This window comes from Aulostomus chinensis, chromosome 8 (assembly GCF_037954235.1).
Source record: "Aulostomus chinensis isolate RoL2024-O1b breed Wild chromosome 8, RoL_Achi_v1.0, whole genome shotgun sequence".
Classification (NCBI taxonomy): Eukaryota; Metazoa; Chordata; class Actinopteri; order Syngnathiformes; family Aulostomidae; genus Aulostomus; species Aulostomus chinensis.
The window spans coordinates 3769747-3796300 of record NC_141327.1 but is presented as its reverse complement, the minus strand read 5'-3'; the positions used below and the strand labels follow the sequence as shown (position 1 = coordinate 3796300).

General features: G+C 45.5%; 1 protein-coding gene across 8 annotated transcripts in view; it reads right to left on the bottom strand.

Moving 5' to 3' along the window:
- Positions 1-221: 221 nt before the first annotated feature.
- sh3pxd2aa (SH3 and PX domains 2Aa) overlaps positions 222-26554 on the bottom strand; it is a 118501-nt gene continuing 92168 nt past the window's right edge. For 2 of the 8 annotated variants that reach the window (XM_086210499.1, XM_086210501.1), the window contains 8 exons: positions 22603-22716; positions 17891-17974; positions 12269-12386; positions 10284-10687; positions 10170-10184; positions 9891-9940; positions 9421-9540; positions 229-9063 (listed from right to left, as the gene is read on the bottom strand). In XM_086210499.1, the coding sequence (XP_086066625.1) occupies positions 7051-9063; positions 9421-9540; positions 9891-9940; positions 10170-10184; positions 10284-10687; positions 12269-12386; positions 17891-17974; positions 22603-22716 (2918 nt within the window). In that variant the 3' untranslated portion in view covers positions 229-7050. Of the gene's footprint in view, positions 9064-9420; positions 9541-9890; positions 9941-10169; positions 10185-10283; positions 10688-12268; positions 12387-17890; positions 17975-22602; positions 22717-26554 lie in introns of all 8 variants that reach the window. The other 6 variants (XM_086210503.1, XM_086210504.1, XM_086210500.1 and 3 more) reach the window with 4 other exon arrangements.

Here is a 26554-nt window from a genome sequence, read left to right as displayed (position 1 = left end):
CTTTACAATCGGGGCTCCAGCAACACATTTGTCTTCATTGATCGCGCACACACACACACACACACACTTTCCTCTCATAACTTATGCATCTGTACAAAACCAACAGCATTGTTCTGCTCTTCCGCCTCGAACGCTCACTTAGAATCGACCCGGACGATAAGGCAAATAAAGATAAAATATCTCCATCGGTTACAGGACCGTTAGAAAATGTCTGAATAAATCGGGAGGAGGGCAGAGTGGCTGCTCACGGCTGGAGCACGCGGGACCGCAGCGGGAGACAACAACAACAACAAAAAGGAGCCGTGTAAAACAACAAAGATAATACATTTAATATTGTTTCTCTTTTTTGGGCAATGTGAGATACAATGTAAACATGTACAAGATACAAAAAAAAAAAAAAAGGAACAAGACTTGTCAGAATGAAATGGTAGCTATAGAAAATGCAGTTTTCAAAAGGAATGCACACGTGCAGAATGTTTCCGGTCAGTTAGCTGCGTTAGCTTCGCCTTCGGTTTGTGCTGCGGCACCGGGACGATGAACGGCTCGGTTCGGGGTCTTGTCAAAGTTGCGGCCTGGTGCCTCATCTCTGAATGATTCATTGACATTTACAGAGGAACGAAGCCCCCGTTAGCCTCTTGGTGGCAGATCTTTTGAAAACCGGGAGTTTGCAAGAGTTCAAGAGAATCTGCGCAGTAAAAAGAGAGAGAGAGAGAGAAAGAAGAGAATTAGCACCTCCTTTGGTCCGACGCGAAACCTGTCCTTGGTTTTGTACTCGTAATGGGTGACGCGCTCGTAAGGGACAGTTTCAAAAACTGAGTTTGGATCAGGATTCACAGATCAAGAGTGAGAGGGATTTTTTTTGGCCCACTGCTCTCCACAGCAGGATGCTGACAAATTCTGCTCTGTAAATGCAAGAGTGAGGCTGCAGCAGCCTCCACCTTCCCATGAATCTCCATCAGCTGTCACTCAACATCAATCACTTCTGACTGTTCGCCTCCACCGCTGAAGTATGGCTGAGCTCCAAACGGCACCCGGGGCAGAAGGAAGCCACAATATTCTTGATGAGGAGGCTGTTTGAGCTGGAATATCGTGATTGGCTGAGGTTAATTAAGACACCCTCTTGTGTTAATTAGAAACTGGGATTCAAACAGACGCTGCGGCGCCTCGTTCCTCAACGCAGCCTCCCCTCTCGAGCTGGGAGACAGCTCCTGCTGATGCCCGCTGGCGCGTCAAACAGCTCAGTCTCTGCGAGGAACTTTACAGAATGACATAAATAATCAGCATTTCCCAACTCAGAGGCTGGGGGCTTTTTTACCCAACTGCTGAAGAGGAAGCCCCAAAGCCTCACTTGCTCTCTTCTCTCAAACTCGAACGACGACTAGATATTAATGAAAAACCTACAGCTCCATCCCCCTAAGTACCTCCCGACTGCTCCCACACACTTGCTGAAACATCCTCGTCAAACCTACCCCTCCCTCCATCAAACACACACCTTCATTAACCCAACCATCACTCCATTCCAGAGCTGGGTGCTGTTGACTCCCTTTCATCACACTTCTTTTGATTTCTCTCCATTACAGATTATTGTTTCTTATTAGATGGGAATAAACCCTTCAACTACCGTGTTAAACTTGCACAACATTCAATTATTATCTCAACAAAACCACAAAGGAATAAGGGAGAACTGACAAGGAATCCAACCATGTGAAGACTTTTTTTTTTTCCCCTCTTCCTCTCCTTTCTTATTCCAAAAAAAAGTTTGTGGCATTTCAACAGCCAACTCAGCTCTCACACCCTCAGGGCTACAAAAGACTTGAAGACGCTGACAACAAAAGAAGCTAAAATAAGATGTGACTTCTTAAGTTATTCTATGGACGGAGACTCAGGGAAGCTGCTTTCGAACTCGCTGTTTCTTGTGAGCAGCTTCGAATGCAGCAGTTTGTTTGCAGCAGGGAGATTTCACAGCTTGGGTTCAGGAGCCAAGAGCTCATTAACTCTGACGGCGGGTTGAGGAGTTTGATAAAATGGGCTCCCTGTCTGTGGGATTTCTCCTCTGAACAGAACAGGGCAGTGCCCACTCCTCCGTCCCTCCGATCAGAGCACTGCTTCCTCAACTTGGTCTCCTCTGGTAAACCCACGGTCTGATCCCTCTGCATCTCAAGTCTCTTTGACCCCCAACTCCCCTTCACCTCGGTGCACCTGCAGACAATCCATCACATCACGCAAAACACGCAAACGCTCCCCCCAACCCTCCTTAACATCATCAGCATCAGCAGAAAAGGAGCTGTGTTGAGAAACGAGGGACGATTTACCCGGTGGGGAAGGACAGAGAGAAGTGGACGATGACACAGCAGCAGCTCGTGTTTTAGATGATAGATCTGAAGGCGCTGGGCACATCAATTTGTTGAAATAAAAATCAGGTGGGGTCGAGCAGTCTCCCCTGGCTGACCTCTGGGAAAGTGTTGGGAATAATTCTCTGATGTGACTGACAGTTTCTCACCACTGACTCCACCGTGCAGCTGGGGGGCTCAAATAGTTCCTCCCTCCATGCTGCCACGGTGTGGTGCAGAGACAGGCTGAACCGCCAGCTTAAAGGGCGATCGTGGTATGAGGTACCTGGGTCTTGATCCTCTCAATGTGGCTGTTGTTAGTGTTGACCTCACACTCCCTCCCCCTGCTGCAGAGATTTGGGGAAGCGCAAGACAACTGGAAACTGGAGTGCTGAACTGTAGCTTAATCCGTCAGTCTTTGGCTGCCACCTACTGAGCAAGATGTTAAACTGAAGTTGTAGCTTGAGGCTGCAGGTAAACCCTTCACGTGTTATTAGGGCCGAAACTAGAAATGGGTGGAGCAACGCATGGCTGCACGGTGGCGAACGTTGTATTCAAAGGTTATTTAACAGTGGTACATTGTGCTGAGTTACTTTTGACTGCTCGCTAGCAGGGAAACTGCTGTCTTCTAAGGCAATTCAAGGTTATCCGTGTTTCCCTTGAGTGCTGAGGAGCCTGTTCAGGCCTCCAGACACTTGTTTTTGGTGTGGTCAATTTTCCCTGTTTGAAGCAGAGCCTCCACTAATACAGTGTCAACAATTAGCAGAGAGGAGTAGCTAACAGAGCAGCTAGCTCGTTGCTGCTTCCCAGCTTACAAACATTGATAATTCTCCCTCAAGCTATGAGATTTCTAACATGGTTCATGTATGATAGGAAAGCCTGGAGGCTTGTGCTGCCTTGCTCTCTCATATACGGTTCTGCTGTGTGTAGAGCCCTCACACGGAGGCAGTGGGTGCCAGCTAAGGACAGTTTAGAAGTCACATCTCTAGGACCCAGGTTGAACGATGAGGTGGAGACAGGAAACAAGAGAACAGCAAGACGGGGCGGCTTGACTTCAGTCAGGCCTCCCAGGAGCTCGGCAAAGACAACGGTTTTCTGTTTTTGGCATACATCCTGGAACTGGACGGACTGAACTGAAACGCCCGAAGGAGCGTTTATCGTTGTCCTGCTGATGTCACTTTTGTCCGTCATTGCTAATGGTTCCGACTGCCGCCCTTCGCCGCCGTGACCGGCGAGGAAAGGACCCGGTTAGTCGACAAGGGGCTAAGTGTGAGAAGAGGCATCCGCGCAGGTGGAGAGCAAGAAGAAAGCGTAAAGAAAAGAACAACACAGAAACAAGAAGCTATCAAAATTCCATTCAGGCACAAATGTGACAGCAAGGAGCAGGGCCGCTGAGGCCCCCGGATGATGGGCCCTAAACTCCCCATCCGAGAGGACAGATGGCTGTAATGTCAACACAGAATGGGTCAGTGGGTTTCCGCCGCTGGTGATCCCCGGCAGGACGAGCAGAGACTCTCCTCTGAGCTTCTGTAATAAAAGTCCATCACGCCACAAGATAATGAGGCGCCACATCCAAGCGCTTTGGTCCGATGAGCGTGGTTTGTAGTTCCAGGGTGACGAAGCTCGTTCACAACTGCTCGTTTAGACACACTTGAAATGATTAAAGCTCGCGACGGGAAATATCTACACCCAGCAGATGAGATGGCGTTCTTTACGTTGTCTAGACCTGCGATATTTCTCCTCTCGTTGAAGCATGACACGTTTTGTTTTGTTTTTTCTCCTATTGCACATTTTCTCGTGGGTACAGAATTTGACGACATCAGGAAAAATAAGGAAATTAAAAAACAACCCGGGCAACGCATGAATACGGATAGGTGCTACACACTTAAATGGTAGGCTAGACACGTAATGATTCCCTTGCAAATAATTCAGCTTGATCAATCAAAGCAATATACAATAATAACAATACGTGCTGAAGCGAAGATATTAAAGAGTGATTCGACACATTTACATAATGCCTTCGTCTGGATGACACATGCTGCTGTACAGCAAATATTAACATCAAAATGTATGTTTTGACTTCAGAAATTAAAAAAAAAAAAGTTTGAATTTCTTTCAAAAATAAATGCAAAATTCTTACATCATTTGTTTTACAAATAATTGGACTGCCATTCAAGCTTTCTGATCGATCCGAACCCAAAGCGTATCACAAGATGAATCAGTATAATCCTACAGCCACATCCTGAAAGTGGAACCAAGATGGTTTTGAAAGATAAGACGTAAAACTGCTCACAATAAATATAGTTCAAATCAGGCATTATGTAAAGCACAATAAAGATGAAGGAAGTGTCCGTGGTTTGCTAAAGTTGCAGCACACAGCATAGAAAAATAAGAAACTTTGCAGTTTTTCCACAAATAAATTATTGCCCAATAACGTGTTACAAAAATAGTTTTAGCTGCACTGAGATTAAAAAAAAAGAAAAGAAAAAAAAAAGAAAGACATTCACTTTCTGTACAGTTTTTGGGCAGACTCACTGACCAGCAGTGCATTTCTTATTGCACCGAGGTAGAATGGCTGGTGAGTGTGTGGATGGGATAAATAATCACAATGTTGTAGTACCACTTTTCATCCACAAGAGGTCTCAGTTTCTCCAATTCTACTCAGAGATTTCTCCATGGTCATTCCCGTATTTAAGAGTTCAATTTCTAATATGACGTGAAAAGAAAAATATATATATCAATAAATAATATGCTGGTTATTTACTGCATCTTTAAATTAATGCACGATAAAAACGAATTTAAAGTGCACTAATCAACAAAACAGAACCACTTCGTTCCTCATTATTGCCACTGTGCGATCACATTCAAATGAACGATAAACAAATAAGGTTTTGCTAAAATAGATAACTGCAATCTAGCAGGTACTGTACTTTTGTTTCATAATATGATACTGTCCAGCAGAAACATAATGAAAAGTTAAAACCTCATACAGAGAGATCACATGGTTCATTAGAAAATATTTCAGCAGTCTTGAACATCAGCCTTTTGATTTTTAGAAATTGGATTCCAGCTCTGAATCTTTAGAAAGGGGGGGGGGGGGGGGTCTCAGCTTTTGAGATTCATTGAAACGGACTTGTGTTAAATAATACGAAAACCTTCCTTACTGAAAAATAAAAGGTGGGAAAACGCTTTGAAGTACGACAACTTTAATTCCAAGCTGAAACTTACTGCTTAGCAACAGTCAGTGTTTACGCTGCTTCCTGTGGCAGCAGATGTGTACTTTTAATATCAAGCCCATTGGAAGGGAAGCTTTCACTTTGCTGAATACACTTTATCACTTGTACAATAAATAAATAGCAAAATTACAAAAACAAGCCAATGAATTTATATTTTTCTTCGGTGGATCACATTTCGGGCTAAATGCTATCCATGCAAGTACGTCCCTGGGATTTAATTATTTCACCTCATTTCCAGTACTTAATTGATACGTCTCCATAACAGCAGTATTATTGTAGGCATACAAAACAGAACACGTACAAAATCAGTTGTTCCTGGAACTAAAAGCACCACAGTTAAACTAACCGTTTGTCAAAGAAGTTTCCCCACTTTCATCAGGTTATTAGCTACCTAAACAAGAGGTGTTCTAGAAAGTATTCAAGTTTTACGTGGTTCCTCGTGTAGTTTTTGATTTCCCATAAACATAAAATATCTAACAATGAAAATCAAGCTTCTCAGGTTATCGTGGGTATCCCGCTTAGATTCACGGGGACTAAAGCATGAATATTAAACTGTTCTTGGGGCTCTGAAAGGATGATTTATGACTTCTATACACGACTACTCATCTGACCTTTTGTGAGCGCCTACTGTGTGCTTTGCCAATGCTGCTCTGGATGACAAGAGCCAGGAGCTTTTCCAATTCTAGGCTGTTAGCGATGTAACAAGAGCGCAGAAATAATTCTCCAAGGAAGACTTGCATCAACACAAGACGTTGTAACACAAAAGTAGAAGCTAAAAAAAAAATTAAAATAAAAATCACGAATGCAGCGATTTAAATGTTGGTTGGTTTGCTTGATGACGTGGCTTAAAAATAAGTAAATTCTCGGGTGACTTGAATCCTTTAAATTTAAAACTCTCAATCAAAAATCTGCGTACTGGACCGATTACAGCTCTCCAGACGAAATCGTTCCACGTCGCTGGCGCTCTATTGGAGCACTTGCTTAGGGAAATACTCTCTTCGTAGGCTTATGGCACATCAAAAAGTTTTGGTAGGTTTAATATTTTGCCATCCATCATTACGGATTTCCATTCAGATGATCAAATACAAAGGCACTTATCGGCCATAGCCAGGTCAAGAATTGTATTACATAATACAAGACCTCTTTGAGAGGTTGTCACTCCCATTCATACCACGTTGCACAGTACCTCAAAGACATTCCTCCTCAAATGGGACCAATCTTGCGTTTCTGTCTCATTCCCAAATACGACACATAAAATCTATACAACCCTCTTTGTATACATTTTAGTAAACCAGCACTAAAAGCGCCCCTCCTTATTAGATCAAAACATCTTCCTTTTCACACAGTCTTTTCATAAATATACATTTTTTCAAGGACATATTGCTTATGGGGGATTTGGGGTGACGTTCTAAAGGAATGACGCCAACCACTTCCTCAGACATTGAAAAGGGGAAGTGTGGCGAGGGGGTTGAGGAGCGAAGGTTTCATTTTTTCCGCTCTAGATAATTGGATGGGACCCAGCCCTTGCGGGGGAGCAGGCTGTCCTGCACCTGGCAGTACCACCATCCATTTGGGTTTCTCTCTAGCACCTCAAGACAAGTGCCCTCAGTAAAACCCATCGTCTCCTCATCGCCACGGTAGTCAGCGATGGACACGTACACATCCCTGCCAAGGTTGTTATGGATCAACTGGTTCTTCTCTATGGGCTTGGGACGGACTGTGGACACAGGGATACCGTTGCGTTGGCTAAATCTGCCAAGGGAGTCCTGAACATTGCTTGTGCTGAATCCGCTCCCTGAAGACCCCAGGCTAGAGCGCTCCGCGGGCCTTGTCTGACTCTCAACAACCACGTGTGGCCGCACAGTGCTGAAGGAGGCATTTCGGCGGACACCAAGAGTGGCAGAACCGGAGCTGTAGTGATCGCTTCTGCCGAGTGAGTCATTTCGCCTCAGGGACCCCGTCATGTAATGGGTGTCCTTAGCTGGCTGTGTTGTTGTGACAAATACAGACTGAGGCCTCACCGCCACCTGGCGTACCCCATTTCTCATCCGTACACCTCCGTTCACCAACCCAGAAGGTTTCGAGAAACCACCAGGAGGCTTGGAAGGAATTGGCGGAGTGCTCCTCCTCAGACCTTGATGCTGCTGGGTCAGACCCTGAATATTGATGTTATTGAGGGTCAAGACATGCTGCTCGTTCTTCTCCAGGCTGTTGGACTTACACCCACCACTTCCATCTGAGTCTAACCCACCAGCATCGCCCAGTTTTTTGACAGGTTCCAGAAAATACGAGGGAGCCCAGCCCTCCTCTGAGCCCCAACGGATGTACCACCAACCGCTCTCCTGCTTTTCCAGGACCTCCACCTCAACCCCAGCTGGAAAACTGACCTCAGAGTCCTGGACCTTCTTATAGGCATCCAGGGAGCGGTAGAGACTAGGACCCTCTAAGTCAGAGTCACCACGACTTCCTTTGGAGTAAACAGAGGACAGATCTGACGTACTTCGTGAACACATCGAGTCCTCAGATGAGATAACCGAGGCAGTTTCAGGGTCATCACCACGGGAAGGTTTGAGGGCATGTCGATACTGGCTTGTAGGCCTCAGCTGGCGTCTAAGAGAACTAATGTCCATCCTCTCAGGACTCTGGGGCTCTGATTTGGTCAGGAGTGGTTTAGGTCTAACTGAAGGCTTAGGCCTGGTGGAAGGACTCTGACCTATTCTCTGCTCCACATCTCGGCTGAGGCCCGAGCTTTTCTTGGGGCCTCTGCTCAGTTCATCTGATGAGGAGTGGGGACTGTTGTCCTGGGACCTGAAGCTGATATCGATGTGTCTGCCCAAAGTCTGGCTTCTCCGATTCATCTCTGGTGTCATGGTTTTCATGGGTCTGCCAGGCAAAGGAGAGGACCCAGAAGGTTTGCGTGGGACTGTAGAGGAATGGAAAACCCTTGGAGAATTGGGCACACTTGATCCTTTGGCTGTGGTTCCGTCAATGCCAGCACTTGGCCTAAAGCCATCGTTCTCATAGATACACTCCTCTTTACCAACTTCTTCTACAGATCTGAAGGAGGACCTCCGATGGCAGAAAACTGGAGATTCTTTGCTGACAGGAGGGGAGGCCTTGCTGGAAGGGGGGGAACTTCGATACTTGTTGCTAACAACACTGCTAATCTTCACATCCAAGGAGCGCTCGTTTTTGAGAGAATCTGTGTCTGATTCACCTTCACATCCGATTGCAGGAACATCATATTCAGGTTCCTCATACACGGGTCGCTTTGGTGATTCTGAGGCTTTGGAGACTGAGTTCGAGTGAGGGAGAGTCTCTGCAGAATCTTGTTTTTTGACAGGCGGAGCCGGAGGTGGGACTTTGGGCCGAGTGAGCGTGCTTGTTCGACGACTGAGATTGGGCTTCTTACGTTTGTCAATGTAGGAACACGGGGCCCAACCCTCCATTTCTCCAATCTGCACATACCACCAGCCTCCGGGGTTCTTCTCTATCACCTACACGTGATGACACATAGGATTAAAGCTTTTCAACAGGCATCGTTTAAGCTGTTTTTAGCAAAACACTGAAATGAGTTATGGTAAGAAAATACAGTGCTGTTACTTGTGCTAATGACTCAAAACACACTCTCCTGTCTTCAGTGTTTTTGCCCAACACGATGTCATCTCCCTGCTCCTTGCTGAGCCTCAGCAGTGAGTTCCGTCTATGTCATCCCACTCAAAACACAAATCTCAAGGTCACATCTCTATTGCCTCAGTCCTGCTGTCTATCTGGGGAGCACTCCGTTTACATGCATATTCAATGAACCCTGACTGCCTCATCTCAGTGACAACCATGTGGATATAGCCTCTTACATCAGCCTTTTGTCCTCCACGGAAACTGATGCCATCAGAGATCGAGGACTGGAAATCTGCTATGGTGTAATACTCTGCCTCCACAGCAGGGGGCTCTGGTGGCTTAGGTAACTGGAATCCCTGTGCAGCAGAAGGGGAGACGTGAGAAACTGAGGTCTTGCTGAGATTATTTACGGGATTATTACATCAGAATGACAATGGCATTCCACATTATCAACAATTTTAAAACATGATTTGTGGCTGCATAATAGGACAATCCATGTTCAGTGTGTGCTCATTGAGTTCTAGATTCTAGTCCCGCGTTCACTGTGACGGTGAGCAGCTCTGGCAGCAACCAGGCAGCTAGATTATCACTTTCTGCATTCCTACATGTTTCTAAGTGGGGTTATTGTCACCATTCACATATCATAGCCTATATTTATGTAGGACTTGGCAAATGCTCTCAAGGGTCTTGATGGGGAGTGTCTTACCAGGTTGGCTTCTCTTCTTGGAGGAGGTTTTTGTCTCAAATTTGGAGACCCTGATGAGCAAAGTAACACTTGTGAGTTACAAAAAAATAAATAAATACACTAATTAGAAAACACAAGGCGTGATGCAAACATGATTACCATGTGAGTAAAACGGAAAAAAAACCACAAACCAAATATTTTTCAAAATCCCAAACTGGATTTTTTCACAGGTTAGTTGGACAAACGTGTTTATGTTAAAGAACTACCACCACCGTTAGATACAGAAGCAGTGTAGCTTACCTATAGCATCAAAGCCTATACAAAAAGAAAATGATGCTGTTTTAATTTCTCACTCAGCATTTCCCGCTTCCTGCAGTAGGTTTGACTGTCCCTGAACACACAACAAATACTCACCAATTTCAACTCTGTGAGGTGCCACTCGAGCAACAGCTGGGGAGCCTGGTTCCCCTCTCGCTTTGGTTTCATTCAGGGCAGCACTTGCTGCTATTCCCAGACACGGACTGTTGGTGTCGCGGCCGGCGCTCAGCCTCCTGCCCGTCTCAGCGTTGATTTCAGAGTTATAGGGCATAGGTAGGCTGATCTCACTCTTGGAGATGTGGCGTTCTGGTGTGGTGCAACCCTCGCCGTCCGTCTGAATGTCCTTTTCACTGACGGACTTCTTTTGCAGCAGGTTGCTGATCTCCATGATGTTGCCGATTATCTCCACAGGGCCCGTCAGGGTCTTCTTGCGAGGGGAGAAGTCCTCTCTCAGTTTTTTCAAATAGGAAGCAGGGGCCCAGCCTTCTTTCCCTAAATGTCTGGAGCAGAAACCACAGAGATTAAACGTATAATAAGATTGTATCCTGTTTAATTTCCCTTTTTATTTTCCGTCTTAGGTGCTCCAAAATTTTAAACATCGAGGGACTGTCTGATTTGGACAACTTTCTATCTTTCTTACGTGAGATTCCCAACTGGAAGAATAGTATTAAATCACATAAGTGTTGCTGTCGGATGTGGAATGAGACGATTAGCCTTCCCACAATGACATAATACTTGTTTATTATAAAATATGCCTGAAAATCAAAAGGGGAAAACTGTACTTGCTGGCAGGATCTTGCCAGCGCTGCACTGCAATGCAATTCGTGTCATGATATACGGTCGCAATATGACTTTATGAGGATACATTGAGATACGATACTGCCTGATATAATTTGCTGGAAATTTCAAACTATTCAGCCATTAAATTTGATAAATATTCCAATGAAACAGAGCGAGCATAGAGAAGGCAGTGTCTCGAAGCAGGACTACAAAGTTCCAGTCTGGGGTAACTTTGGGACAAATGTGAAAGAACGGATTTCTAGATAAACATTTCGATTTCCGGTTTTATGGTTTACATTCACTTCTAGAGAGTCGGAAGTGGTGAAATCCCGCATCCATCGAGCCGGGGCTCAAACCCGGAACCTTCTTGCTGTGAGGCGACAGTTCTAACCCCTGCACCACCGTGCCGCCTGGTGGTGCAATCAAACCCCTGAAAATGTGCACACTCTCTAGCACTAAAATGGAATAACACACGGCTAGTACATCCAATGTATGTACTAAGACTTTTTTTTCCTTTAGTGACGTAATGATAGCCAAAGGACACAAGAAGCTAACTCCCACATTTCCACATCTACTGCTGAGCTAAATGAGTCATATCAGAGTGCTCTATGAAACAGAAACTGTTTATCCAAGCGCATCTCAAGAGTTCTTTGATTATAGTTTGGCCACTTTCTGGTCTGAAGAGTTCTGGTCCCTTCTGCTTCCAGGTTATATGATTCCAACTGTAACAGAAAGGAGTCCTCTTAACTGAAACAGCACCCTGCCCTGATTATACTGTCAAACAAGTCCCACTGAGAGCAGCATGACTGCGGTCCACATCTGAGGGATTATTTCCCACTGGACAAAGTGCTCTGCAATGACTCTGGGGTGTAAACACGCGTTGTGTAGTGGTGTGTTTGCCTGGGTCCTGAAAAAGCATGTAGTTGAACATGTATGGGGGCAGCATGTGACAGTAATCAGCTAAGCAGTGGACCTCCACCCCCCCCCCCCACACACACACACACGTACACACACATACCCACACCCTGCCCCCCCTGGGAATAGAGAGAAAAACACATTAAAAGAATAAACAACACACATGTGCAAGCATGCAGCCAGACGCTCTTATTAGGACACCCAGCGGACCGGAGGAGGGACAGCGCCATTATGTTAATGGCTTCTCCTCAATACCACTACACCGGGAAGCTGGTGCCTTCATAACAGTGACCAGTGATGTGGAAATGATGTCACAGAGAAAAGCACACTACTTCCTCCAGGGGTGGTTCTTCTACTCTTCATTCATAGAAGGAGGAAGTGCTCACCTGATGTACCACCAGCCCTCCAGGTTCTTTTGGATGACCTCCACGGTGACCCCTTTCTCGAAGCTGACCTCATCCTTTCCTTGACTGCTGTATGGCTGAATGGTCACATACTTCTCCTCTGGAGGTGAAGAGGTGTTAGGGAAGAAGAAAATGAAGGAAAAAGTGAGTAAAAACGTTACATTGAGGAGTTAAACCACTTCATCGCCAAAACCTTCCCAGAGGAGGAAAAAATGGGGAGTGTGACCTACTTAAAATGTTCAGAATATTTCCATACCAACACAAACACAACCGTCTCTGCCTTGACCAACACAATAATACCAAAACAGCGCCCTCTGTTGGCTGAACCTGGTGACCCTGATACAGTTTTAAGCAGCAGGCCGACATCATACCGTGACATCTTTACCCCAGAGGGCTGTAGAGTAAGAAGCCCCACACACACAGTGTGTCTGCTCGGTAGGTTAAGTGTGAACTTGCTCAGCATCCTCATGTTTTCTTTTCTCAACTACATCCATCCCATACTTCCCTCCCTCAACTGTAAGACAATGATGTTGTGCATCTGTCCTCACAAATTCTTCATCACTCATACATTTTCAGCTTTCTTTACTGTCCGGTATCTGCCACAACATCTGGACACTGTTTTGTGACTGTGAACGTGATTTGAGTCGTACTAAAACCAGCCAGATCCTTGAATCGAAGCGCTATCAACGAGATGATGATGCTTCTCTGTGCCTCCTGCTACGATCATATATAACGCTGTTGTTGCATGAGCGACCCCATACTTTCTCACTGCGTCCTGTACACATCTTATACATGTTTGTACGTTTGTGACTTATACGATTAAAGTCCCCTTTTGCTTGGATCAGATGTTAATACCAGGTCTCAAGAGGACCTATGTGACGGCCTCCTCTCTCTCACTCTTCAAGGCTTCTAAGACCTCGAATAAAGGGAACCTCGACAATGGGGAGCAGTAAGGAGGCTCAGGAGACACCTCAGAGAAAGAATGGAGGAAGAGTGGAGGAGGAGGAGGAGGAGGATGCACGGCAGCGGCGATGAGATGAACTACTCAACTGTTGTGGTACACGGAGGAACATCCTGCAACCCTGCTGCCAATCAACAGTAGAGAAGCAGGTTTTTATGCGTAGCTTACTTGATGAAGCCATCGGTGTTTTGTGTTCTTTGTATGATTTGTGCCTTGCTTTGTGTATCGCGGCTCTGTGGGACAACAGTGAACTTTTACACCAGCAAAAAGCCTCTTGTGGTGTTAAAAAAATATGTGGAGTTACGAAAGAGGCACATCCAGGAACAGCGCTGGAACGGACACGGCTCATTTTGCTACTGACCTCATTGCATTTCTGCACTGCATTGGGGGACTTGCCCTTTTCTTGATGCAAAAAATAGCGAGTAAAGTCTTTCAACAACAAGTGCAATATGACTTACCCAAGTTTGTGCAGGGCAAATTACTGCCAACTGCAGCACGATTTTATGCTGTGAAATAAATACAAAAACAACAATAATAACAACGATCAATCCTCTAGATTTTTCCTTGGCCTTCAACTCTTCCATACATAATTTGTTCCAAATGAATTTTTTATAGCAGGCTGGACATTTCTTTGTTGCAGTTTTCTACCCGTTTGATGCCTCCAACTCTGAGACAGAGAACCTCTTTTTTTCTTTTTCTTTTTCTCGTTACTCCAGGTTGTCATGGTGCATCCCGAGAAGCCCTTTGATGGGATTACCAGTAACAAGCTGGAACGTCATCAGGTGTAAATTATGCTGCTCTTGGTAAATTGCATTAATAACGATCAAAAACCGACTGTGCTCCCGTTCATATAAGCGAACCCTGTTAGCAGGTCATCTGCAGAAATAACCACTCCCAGCAGCGCTGTTTAGGGATCGTGACCTCGCGCTAATTTGTGCTGCTTAATATATCTGAGCCGTAATATAAAGTGTAATGGCTGAGTGATAAAGACGGCTGTAAAGAAAACCTGCGCTGAATGAATGAGCTCTCGAGCGGAGGTAGCCTGAGACGGCTGGTGGAATACGAGGGTTGAAGGAAATGAGAGGGGCAGGGATTAGATCTCCACAGTGTGTGTGTGTGTGTGTGTGTGCGTGTGTGTGTGTGTGTGTGTGTGTGCGTGCATGTGCGTGTGCTTAATCATGTCCAACAGCAGGGATTCATATTCCTGCTGGTCATATCAGAGCAGGTGAGGTCAATAATGTGTAGCAGAGAAAAAAGTCTGGCGTGGAGCCTCCTTATACAAGGAAGTGTGAGTGAGGGAGGGTGTGTGTGTGTGTGTGTGTGTGTGTGTGTGTGTGTGTGTGTGTGTGCGTGCAAGAGAGAGAGAGAGAGAGAGAGAGAGAAGAGGGGTTGGGATGAGTACTTGCAGATGGATGGAGAATAACAAATGAGATGGCTTTAAGAGGAATCTGGAGTCCACACCTACACGTGTGCACTTGTTCTGTGTGTATTGGCGCGCGCGCGTGTGTGTGTGTGTGTGTGTGTGTGTTGATTAACATCTTTTTGTGCTTTTTGCAACTGTGCATCTTTGAGCACAGGTGTTTTGTGGATTCTCTTGTCGCTGTAATTTTTTAATCCTCAGAGGGCTGGAATGAAAGATTAAATTAATCGCATCCATTAATCACATCAGCATGTTTGTTTAACGATCTGTACGCGTGCCTCAGCGTCTGCATCTGACTGTGTTGGCGTCACCGCAGAGACCGAACAGTGAGTTGAGTGGGCGGTCAGAGGGAGTCTATAAATCAGATTAGGGACCTGCTGTAAGTTAGAGAGCTCTGTAAAAGCACACATTGTTGCCAGCAGAATGGAAGGAGGACAAGACATCTTCCCAGAATGAGGTCACTCCGCCGCGAGCAGCCGATCAACACCTGAAGAGGCCAAAACACTTGGTGTCAAGGCCAACATGAGAGTACGTTAGTTTGAGGTTTGAGCGCCCTTGTTTTACTGTCAAGGTCTCCTGATCATGTCCTCATTTTCTTTATGAAGCGTCACATAAAAGGCAATGAAATGTGTTTCTGCAAGTGGGCACGAGAGAACACGGCTGCCGTCCTCCATTAGCAAATGACTCCCTCCAAGAATATAAATCCTACGTGACTGCTCGTTGTTTTTGTTCTTTGCCAGCACTACTAAATCAAACTGTATCTCAGGTGTCTGTGCAGGGCTGTAAAACCTCACCCAGGCATTTGTTATCACTAACTCAGCCTTGTTTTATCAGGCAGGGACAATGGTGCCTCCATTCACTGAGCAATGAGGAAGATATCTGGCTAGTTCTTCATTTTCTTGTGGGTGTGTTAACTTTCTGGCACTCATATTAGCCATCTGGTGCACCAAAGAGTTCAAAACATCCTGGCTGCACACACACACACATATATGATATATGATCTGAGTGTGAGTGAAGCAGAGATGTACCAGGTTGAGGCAGAAGCAGACAGACAGGCAGTCCACTGTAATTGGGCTGCCTGTCTGTCTGCTGGATTACAAAGTGAAGAGAGAGGGTAAATGACTAAGTTGGAAAGTGAACTAAAAACAAGTTTGACACGACTCCAGTCAGTGGCTGCAGCTTCCAGGGAGAGGTTCTTTTCTGTAGCGGAAAAAAAACGGCTACTAGTTCAGCAGCCACCAGCCAATAACAATCACCGCCATGTGCAACTCCTCAGTTGTCTCCTGTAACCTTACGACTGACTCCATCAACATGCCAGTACTGGACATGATTGCTTGAACCGAATGCAGAGTTTATAAAGATATTGCAGTGATGAATTATTAGTTCAGGAACACTTATATCAATGACAATAACATCATCAATTTGAGATGCTCCGTTGGGAGCTTTAAGCTGTGATGAGGCCAGGGAAGAAATAGTTCCTGAGCCAAAAACAAACAAAACAATAATGGTAGAATGTCTACTTCATCAAAATATATCCAATTTGTGCTTCGAATTGATATCTTTTATTTTGTCTTTTGGGCCCTTGCTCACTACAAGTAGACCAGAGGACACAGTCCTCATAGCTCCCAATCCATCTCAGGTGGTCCAAGACCGACTCACACCTGAACTAACCATCGTAGCGACTCCATCACCTGTCACATCAGACGAATAAACCGCATCAATAAACTGAGAAGTGTAAATAATCCTCAGGTGGAATGACATCACATATCTCACAGCACAAAGTCCGACGAAAATAAGAGCTGAATTCCAACGATATACTCACTGGAAGCTAGTTGGGTGAAAAAGAAAGAGGCACGTGGTGGAATTCAAGGATTTAGCCTCCCAAAGTGTTTCAGGCCCTCATTTTGGTGGCGACAGCTTGCCGAGTGACTCATCCACACTCCATAAAGGTTGAGGTCTGTATGATTGGAACCAGTGAGCTGATTGGGCTGCTGCCCCATTTTCACACGTCCTACCGGCCAGCCCGGCTTCACGGTGCTGGGAGACAGCTCTAATCGGGTGGCACCACTGCAAAGCTGGCTAGCACCGTTCCACTAACACCATGAACTGTAAATGCTTCTCTAAAATTCCCCCTCCATGACTTGTGAGTAGAACGTTGTGGGTTTGAATGTTCTGTAGAGCAGAAGTCCGCTACAGTTGACCTGAGCTGGCCTGACGCTTGTGGCTGATCTGTGATTCCTGGTGTGCTGGACTGGTGGACGATGGTCACACAAACCACTGCGGCTATATTAGGATGATAGGAAGCAAAGAGTGTTTTTCCAGGCTTCATAGCGGGCCATGAACAGCTTCCACACACACAGAGAAACACCACGGCGTTTGTTTGAAGTCCTGACTAATCCTGGAACCAGACGAGTGCCTAACTGACAGTCCGAGGAAAGTTTGGATTACAAAGTGCCGCTCGCACCAGAGAGGCTGTTTCTTCAGACATGGACTCATGTCTCTTTCTGCATTAACAAGAACTAATGACTCCACAAAACCACAGGTGACTCACAAACTTGTGCAAAACTGAAAACCTTCAATCACAGTTTGATGTTTGCCTTATTTTGAAAGAATGCTAGCAAAAGGCAAGTCATTAGCAGCATTAGAAACGGAAGGGAGCAGCCTTTAATTACTGTTCTACGATGAGTGATGCTCACGGCGCTCAGCGGCTGTCAAGGTTGTCCTGTGTGGTCGTGCTGCGGATGCCTTAATTACCCAAATCTGTTTAAGGCAGTACAATTATTTTTCTGCTCTGTGTGAGCTGAAGAGTTTTCCAAGTTTGGTGAAGTGAGATTTTACGGTCAGCGCTGACTTATAAACACCCAGTGGGCTGCTCCTGGAAGATACTCCAAGCCAGTTGTTGCTGGCTGATTAGCCGGGATGTAAATGAGCTTGTTTAGCATGTGGCTACGTCACATGTGAGTACACAAGTGAGGGGCCACTAGAGGGGCTCAGCACGTGCTTCTGCTGGGCGGGGGGGTGAATGGGTGGGTGACTTACAGGGATGTTTTGGGACTAGCATGTCTTTTTTTATTCTGAGTTCCAGTGAAATTTATCTTGAATGTAATATTTTACCAACATATGTCAAAACACCCAAATGAGTTGTGAAAAAAGTGTATAGGAGGGTTTTTTTCAAATGCAGGTAAATGTGTATTCGGAGTGTATCGGCTGTCTCCGTGTTCACCTCTGCTCTGCTGGCGGTTGACTATACCCCCGAGGGTCCAGCGGCGGTCCAGCCTCTTCAGGTGGGCTTTGCGTCTCTTAGTAACTGATGAAGATGAGGATGAAGAGCAATCAAAAGGGGAAACAAAACAAAAACAAATCGAGTTAGTGTAAGAAGCATGAATCAGCAAAATGAAGACAAGGGGAAAAAAGTGGTTAGTCTCCAAGCTGATGGACCACCAGCTGGACGTTCACCGTAGGATTTCACAAATGCTGTTCACGCTCAACCTGCTCTGGACGAGGGGATCATGGCAGTCATCTGAGTTCTCACACAGTGCGGCTGTGGGCACTTGTGCACCGTTCTGGCTACAAACAATTATCAATAAAGCTTTGATCGAAAGCTCCGAGGAGGAGCTTGTCTAAGTCAAATGAGTTGTTTTAGAGGAGGTTGTTGAAGCCGTGTCTCTCGTTCTCGTCTGTCGTGATCGGAGGGGGGCGACACACATCGTGGCGCATCTCCACCATCCACTTTAAGATGCTGTCTGACTCTTGGCACCGTGACAAAAAAGATCTCAAGACGGGGAAGCGGCTCGTGACTCCGCTCCCACTGTACTTGAGCATGACAGTAGCCCACAAACATTAATGACATCTCCAATTCATCCGGTCGTTCGATGGCCAGTCAGGAGCAGCTGATTGGACGGGGATCAGCACTTGTACCCCAGCCCCACCCCAGCCATTATCATCTCTGATTGTCTGAAGAAAGGTTCAGATCAACCCTTGTTTATTTCCCCCTGCAGAGATACAGTATACCAGAAATTATTTGCAAATTTGCATATAGTTCCTGCGTTCATGCAGAGAGACGCACTAGTAAAATGGCATGAGACGAACGGTTGGAGGAGAGGATTGTGAGGTATCCCCACAGGCTTAATGGACACCTAATTATATTTTGACTCATTTATCATTCCGAAAAAAACCACGTCTTTGTGTGTCTCTGAACAATCTTCTCTTGCTGAGCCGTAATAGAAGGAGAGAAAGGTCATGAATGAATTAATGTAGGACTCCAATCCAAAGATTATTTGAGCCGCTGAGGCTGAAGCTGAGGCTGTACATTGAATATGGCAAAGAAGAAATTGAAGATATCCTTCTGTTGACATCTTGACCTCTTTCCTCTGTTCCGTCAGAGCGGCATCATAATTTTCCTAATTTCATTCTGTGAGGAAAACACAGTAATGAGAGGGAGGAGACATTTCTGGTAATTCAATTCCTTCTTTCTTGTCTCTCCATCTCTCCCTCTGCTTACCCTCCCCCCCTCCACTCTTCCCCTTCCATCCATCCCAGAGCTGCACTACTCCAACCAAATAGAAATATCTACTAAGGCAATAGTTATTTCCAGGTAATTTTCACGAGGCCGTCCCGCACCTGTCAGTTCCTCTCCAGTGAGCCCAGCTGTCAGTGGAAGTGGATTACAGAGCTCGCATAGACAATGAAACGTACGAGACGCCGGCAACAAGCATCAGGGGGAGATCGCAAATAAGAAGGGAAGACGTGTGCAAACGCAGAGACACCAGGTCTAATGGGAAAGGGAGGCCAGGGACAGAGGACGAGAGGCGGGGCTGCGCTTTGGAGCTGGAGCCACTCCTGCAGAAATCCAAAGGAGTGAAAGACGGTGCTCTTAAAATTCTGTAACTCAGGAGCTTAAAGGAAAGCATGGGTCTTATTTGACCATCGCGTCTACTGATAAAACTGAGACAGTGACCTACTGGGGCTTGGCTGGTTAGGGATTAGAGCGAAGATTTCCCTTTAATCTCCAGATAAAGCAGATGTATCTGGATTATTATGACTGGTTTGATCCTCTGAACGCTTGTAATTCTCTCCGGAAAACAACGTTACGCATAAATGCCATGACAATGCCAGTTATTTCTGTGGCGCTCGGCATCACAACAGGATACACTGACAGATTGAGGCTGAGCTCCAGGTATGAGATGAGGTGCGTCAGCAGACAGGAAGAGACTAGTCTGGACCCCTGATGTGAAAAGATAAAACCCGTGTCGTCACTGATTTACAGACCCCCCCCCCCCCCCCCCATTCCCCCAGTTTACCTTCCCTCCAAGGAGCGTGTTGTCACTGGCTATGATTACTTGAATGGTAGTAATTTAACTTTTGACCTTATTCTCCCTTTGACAATATATGGATTAACGTTTTCATTAAAGAATATTCATCATTACAGACCAATAACTGAGGGCGCCCCCACACGTTACGTCCTCATGTTTTCCAGCTGTTTTTGTGGGCGCCGCCTCGTGAAGAGCAGCTCTTTATAGCACTACCAAGGTGTAACTAAGATTACCTTACGAGCCTTTGATTAGCTGTTCAACTGCAGCATCTAATTCAAAGCATTGTCTTCATATGATTCATGTTGGAATATTTCCATCCATGCAAGCACAGCCAATGTTTCCACCACAATCCCGCCAGCTTCTGCAGCCAGCCACGAGAAATTGATGTTCAGCTTACCCAAAAATAAAAGCTAAAAAAACAACAACAGACTGCTCAAGTATTCAAATGTGTATAATGCGTTCAAAGTGAGGGTCGAGCCAGACGTCCTTTTCATCTCCTCAAATGATCTTTACCTTCTCAAGATAATGTGAAGTGATGTGCAGGTTTCAGGGTGGTACTTGTATAGAGGGTCAGGATTCAAGGAGGCCAAAGATAGAAAACAGCAGACAGGAAGGAACCGATGAACTGATCTTTCTTTATTTCTTTAACCAACAAGCTGGTCTCAGAACTGAACTAAACAAGCAAACTAGCCTGTCGGAGCAAACTGAGCAGACAAGAGACAGCACAGGATCTGAGGATCTGACCTTAAACACAACAGAATTAACAGGACAACTCGAAACAGGTGGGCTGGACTGGACAAGAGACAGGTGAACACACAAGACAGGAAGTAAAACACCGGAGAAACGTACTTGTGAAAATAAAAAAGGAAGTAACTAAAACAAGGTTTTGCACAGAACATAACACATCAAGGATTATGCATGAGGAAACTTTGGATAGCACGCTGGGGAAAAACCGGGAATGTGACAAACTCCAAAAGTCCAGGCCCCAGTAGGACTGGCCCACACATTTGCTCTGCTCCAGGCTCTGAAGCCTTTTATGAATTGGGTCACGACGGTTTGTCATTTGTAAAAAGTGGGTTCCAAGAAACAGAAAAAATTAACACCGAATACCCTGCATGTGCACTACTTGCCCACACACACCAGCTGCTGATCATGTGATCGCCAGCGTGTGTGTGTGTGTGTGTGTGTGCGTGTGTGTGTGTGTGCGTGTGTCTGTTAGCAGGAAATCTCAGAAACTAAGAGGCAGATTTGGATGAAATTTGGTGGAAAGGGCAGAGCAAGTGATTAACTTTTGGAGGTGAGTCAGATCAATTCGTAAGTCCTCAGTAGGGACACACCACAATACATTGTTTCTCTTACCGCTCTTTTGAGCTCTAATCTGTTCTTGGCTCATTCACAAGCATGAATAATGACAATGACAAACCTGTATATGGATAAAGATCAATAATACTGTGTGTTCCGATACGCAGTTTTGGTTTATCGCTAAGGAACACGGCGCTGTGGCAATGCTTTGTATTTGTTGATGTTCTGCTCGAAGCCATTAGCATTTTCGAGCTGTCTGCTGTATTCTTTAGTCTTTAGTCTCCTCAGCTTTAAAAGTGCTCTCTAATTGTGCTTCCACACCATTGTGGCTGGAAAGATTGTTTTTTTTTGCTCCAAAACAGCCTAATTTGCAATGTTTGTAAGTATGCTTTTAAATCAAATGCACTCATTTACTTTAAGTACAAACATATTATAAATCCTAGAGAATAAACTGCCAAAAGCTGCAAAACTGAGACTCAAGTCATAAAAAATGCAAAGTTGAGGACCTAGTTGTTGAATATAATGTCCTAAGTATACCTGAAGGAAAGACACAGGGGGTGAAAACACACACAAAATGATAAAAACATGGAATAGAGTGAAGTGTTATGTTCAAGTTATCCATGAAGTGTGTGTGAGGGGAAAAATCCATGAAAAAATGACAACACACATGTGACAGCTGTGCTGGTTGTGTGTGCGTGCGTGTGTGTGCGTGTTCGTGCGTGTGAGTGTGTGTGTGTGTGTGTGTGTGTGTGTGTCTCCAGCAGAATATTTAGTTCCAACAAGCTTGGAGGCTGCTGTGTCTAAACACACACAATGTTTGTCAGAGAATCCAGTGGTACTTTTAACTATTGCACCACCCTAATCTGAAACTTTGAACATAGTTGTGTGGCTGCACGTTATTTATTTCTCATGGATTCAAGAGCAGAAGGAGGCATACGACACAGTGATGAAATGCTGCTGTGCAGCAGTCAGACTAAACAGTAAGGAGGAAGGGGGTCACGAAAAATGAGGCTCCTGCAAGAGTTGCAGCCTCCCGGGGGAGTGGAGAGGAATTTACTGTGGTGCCAAAATATTGCAAACCCTTTGGCTGCGGTCTGGTGCCATTTCACCATGCTGCTGCATCTGTGGTCTTCGAGGTTCCTGATGTGTGACTGGAAGTTTGTTAGTGAGTGTGCATTTGTGTTTGCTGCTCTCCGTCTTAAACTGAGATGCAAAAACAGATAAACTGCCTCCCAAAACTTTGATAGAGAAATCAGGGCCTGTTCCATTTCTCAAGAATGTATATGTCTCTGTGTTTTCGGAATTTTTATCTGTGTCTAACCTTCTCCAGTTCTGGAAGTGGCCAGATCCAAATCATCTCTGGTTCCATTCTGGGAGTCCAGGTATGTGGCTGGGACCCAGCCCTGCTCCTCTGCTGTACTGACAAACCACCAACCTGCAGAAAGCCAAAGAGACAGAGAGATGAATGTATTAGTTCTGCCGCCAGTCATCAAAGCGCGATGGTTGCAGGGCGCATCCGTCATGATTTACAGCAAACACTGGAAATGACACGTCGACCCCTCAGCTGTAGCACACTGCAGCACATTCAGCCTGTCCATGGGACAAAATATGGGGTTGTTTGTGGCAGCGTGACAGAGAGATCTGAGGCAGAGTCATGGAGGATGGACGTTTGACCCACTTGGAAATCTCTTTACTGCTACATCAGACGGTGACAGAGAGGGAGGACAAGGGGGACAGCTGGAGCTTGGAGCAAAACAGCTTCAGAGAGCTGATTTTCTTTCAACATGGACCTGTTGGGTCCTGTACTGTATGTGCGTTCGGCTGTTCACTGATTATGACACGTGTCAGAGATTAGACGTACCGCTGCTGGACAAATCAATACACAGCATGAGGAGGTAAAACTAAAGCTGGGGATGAATGTGGCTCTGAGACCAATGCTGCCTTGGGCTGGATGAAAACCCCCAACTTCCTGGCAAATGTACTAATTGTCCATCATTCTTAGAGCCGGACAAGCAGATGGAGACCCTCAAATCTGCTGTGTGCATTAGCAGCTCCAGACCTCCACCAGAAGGCTGACTGCTAGTTAGCTTAGCTGCCGTTAACACGAGCGGTGGGTCATCAAAGAGAATTAGGGTTGTTCTCAACATTGGCTGTGGTAAAACTGTCGAAAAATATGAAATACTGCAAACTTTATGAATATTGCGAGGATTTTTACAGCCCCATCGTGACCCCAGTCAACAAAACCAAACAATTGCTGCTGTGTCAGCGCGCTGAGATTTTCTAATTAGCAAATAGTGTTGCAGCCATTTTCCACTTTCAAAATACACATTGATCATCTGCAAGTTTCCTTACCTATGGTGCTGAATTCTATCAAGATAGTGTTGAAAATAAAATCATTCAAGTTTCATAATAAAAAACCCTTTCTTTTCATTCTGTTGAGCTGCCCTGTAGCTGATGATAATAATAACACATGCAGAACCGTGAGAGATCCTGGGATGATTAATGTTCCACGGAAATCTCACGCCATTGATCTCCGTACTTCCCCAGGTGCTTGGTCAGAAACCAATGTATTACAAAAACTGGTGCTGCGATCCGGTGATGGAGCTACAGGAGCACTCAGACAGGTTCAGCGTCTCCCTCAATGTCTGCTCCAAACTTGATGCCAGTCCAGTGAGCAGATGTGGATTATCCGCCCCGGTGAAAGTCAGGGAATGACAATCAGCCGTAACAGCAAATGAGTGTTGAAACACCGCAGTCTGAAGAAAAGTGGCGGCGTGAGTGACAGGAAGACTAACGTTGCCTCTGGTGTGGCTACTAATGGCTTCGAGAGGGACTTTGTCACCATAACATTATGACCTGCAGCCACGACAGACTGACTGGTCTTACGTGTGGAATTCATTGCGGTGTGGCTTTGTTGACCTCACATCATTGCTTTGTGTGGAAACTCGCTGGAATGTTTAGATTTTCCATCCGTCGACTGCGCGACCGTTCCTGGATAATCCTGTGACTTCACGGAGCTGGAAGGCTCAGGAGCCGAGCGAATACCATCATCATGGAAGTCACACACTTTAATTAACATGTACTTACCTCATCCATACCCTGACTAAAGCTGTAGACGAGAGTTCATGCTTTGAGTACTACTGACTAATGAGAGCTTTGTGGTCACATCTATGCTATTCTGTTACAGTATTCAGTGCGCTGACTTGACACAATTACAAAAACACATGTCACTTTGGGTGGCAACCAAAGCCAAGAGAAGCTGGAGGCATTTCATTTGACATCAATCACTTTTTGACCGAGAGAGTGTGTCAATCCCTGGCGAAGACGGCCTTAAGAATCTTGGAGCATAGCACAGCCTTCATACATTTGGGATCATATGTGGCACACAAAAATGATGTGCATGTAATTCATCTTAACGGCCGCTGCAGCCTGACACATTCCTCTACAGTAACCAGAGCCTGACGGATTTTTGGGGCAGGATGCAATATTTGTAAGTAAAAGTGAAGAACTGTCACCAAAATGTCCTTGGAAGTGAAATGGCTTCATTTTGAGTGTATATTTCAGGATCATATACTTCATGTTCACATGAGCAGCATTTGAATCAAGATAGAGCTGCTGTCAACACACGCTGGTGTTGAGCAGATGTTTCCACAGAAATAACTGATCGTGCATTTCATTGTAGGGCTTCCTGATATACCCACGCATATAACTGGGATATCCTGGATTTTTGACAATTATGATTGACGTGAATTGGCAGGCGAAAATGATTGTCGGACGTTTTAGACAGACACCTAGCGAAGCGGCTATCGTGTGATGAAACTGCGCCACAACACCTGCAGATACAAACCTGTGTCTTTACCCAGCTTTGCACTTGCTCACTGCCGCACCTTTTTAATGCACGCTCATTAATTTGATGTGCTTTTATGTATCTTTTTAACATTTTATTTCAAATGTTTTTATTGTAATTTTACTTTCATTCACCTTTTATGATATGCACTCTGGTTGTGTTCTCTTTGCGCTCTTCCAACATGACGTTTAAGTTCTCTTTTTGATGTAAAACACTTTGAGCTGCAGTTTTGTAGGAAAGGTGCTTTACAAATGAAATTAAGTTTTCTAATTATTATGATTAAATTACGATTGACATGTTCTTCCTGAGAACTCTCTATGTCAGAGCACAGCGGCTCACATCCATGATGTATCTGTTCCATCGTTCAGGTCTACCTTTAATATGCTCATTATAAACCCAAAGTCTTCCTGTCTGGCAACACGGAGGTTTTTACTTCATGTTGCTGAAGTGTACAGCAACAGAAGAGTGTTTTTAGATGACCTGACACCTGAATGGAAACGTCAGTGGTTCATTCCTAAATTCTAGGCAGCATCAGCTCTATAAAAAGGTTCGTCATCAGGTAGCTGAGAGATCAAGGTGCATCATTAGCGTGACGGTCGTGTGTGGGAGCTCCAGACTGGCCGCTGCGCTTTCAAATTGAATCAGCGGGACATGATCCACAGTGGTGACCTGCACAGCAGCAAGGCAGCAGTTCCAGTCGATAGCGACAGCGGAGCCATCATAGTGGCTGCCCGCCATGGAGCTGCTGCTGCTGCTGCCGTTATGCTGAGTTTCGCCATCCTGATGAGAACAGCAGCACCATGTGAGAGTGTGCACAGCTAAAGTGAAAGCCAAGTTGTAATGATTTTAATTCAAAGTCTGACTTATACAAAACCCTATAATATCTCACAGAGCTCCTAGTCCCCTATGATCCAGCTAGAACCCTTCACTCCCAGGATGCAGGGTTACTGCTGGTTCCTAGAGTTCTAACAGTAGAATGAGAGCCAGAGCCTTCAGCTATCAGGCTCCCCTCCTGTGGAACCGTCTCCCAGTTTCAGTCCAGGACCCAGACCCCCTCTCTATGTTTAAGAGCAGACTTAAGACCTTCCTTGTTGATAAAAGCTTATAGTTAGGTCAGGCTTATAGTTAGGGCTGCTTAGGCTGGCCCTTAGATCTGCTGCTATAGTCTCAGACTGCTGGGGATCTCCCAAGGTGCACTGGGCTTCTCTCTCCTCCTCTCTCTCTCCTCCTCTCTTCCCTCTCTGTCCTCCTATATGCGTCATATATAAATCATACTCATGTGTTACTAACTCGTCGTCTTCTTCTGAGCCTTCAGGCTCCCCACATCCCAGACCCAGGGTGCTGCTGGAGGAGGCTGCAGACCTGAAGAGGCTCAAGCTGTCACCCGTAGCTCCACCTGCTCACGTCCCCGTCTGTCCATCAGTCT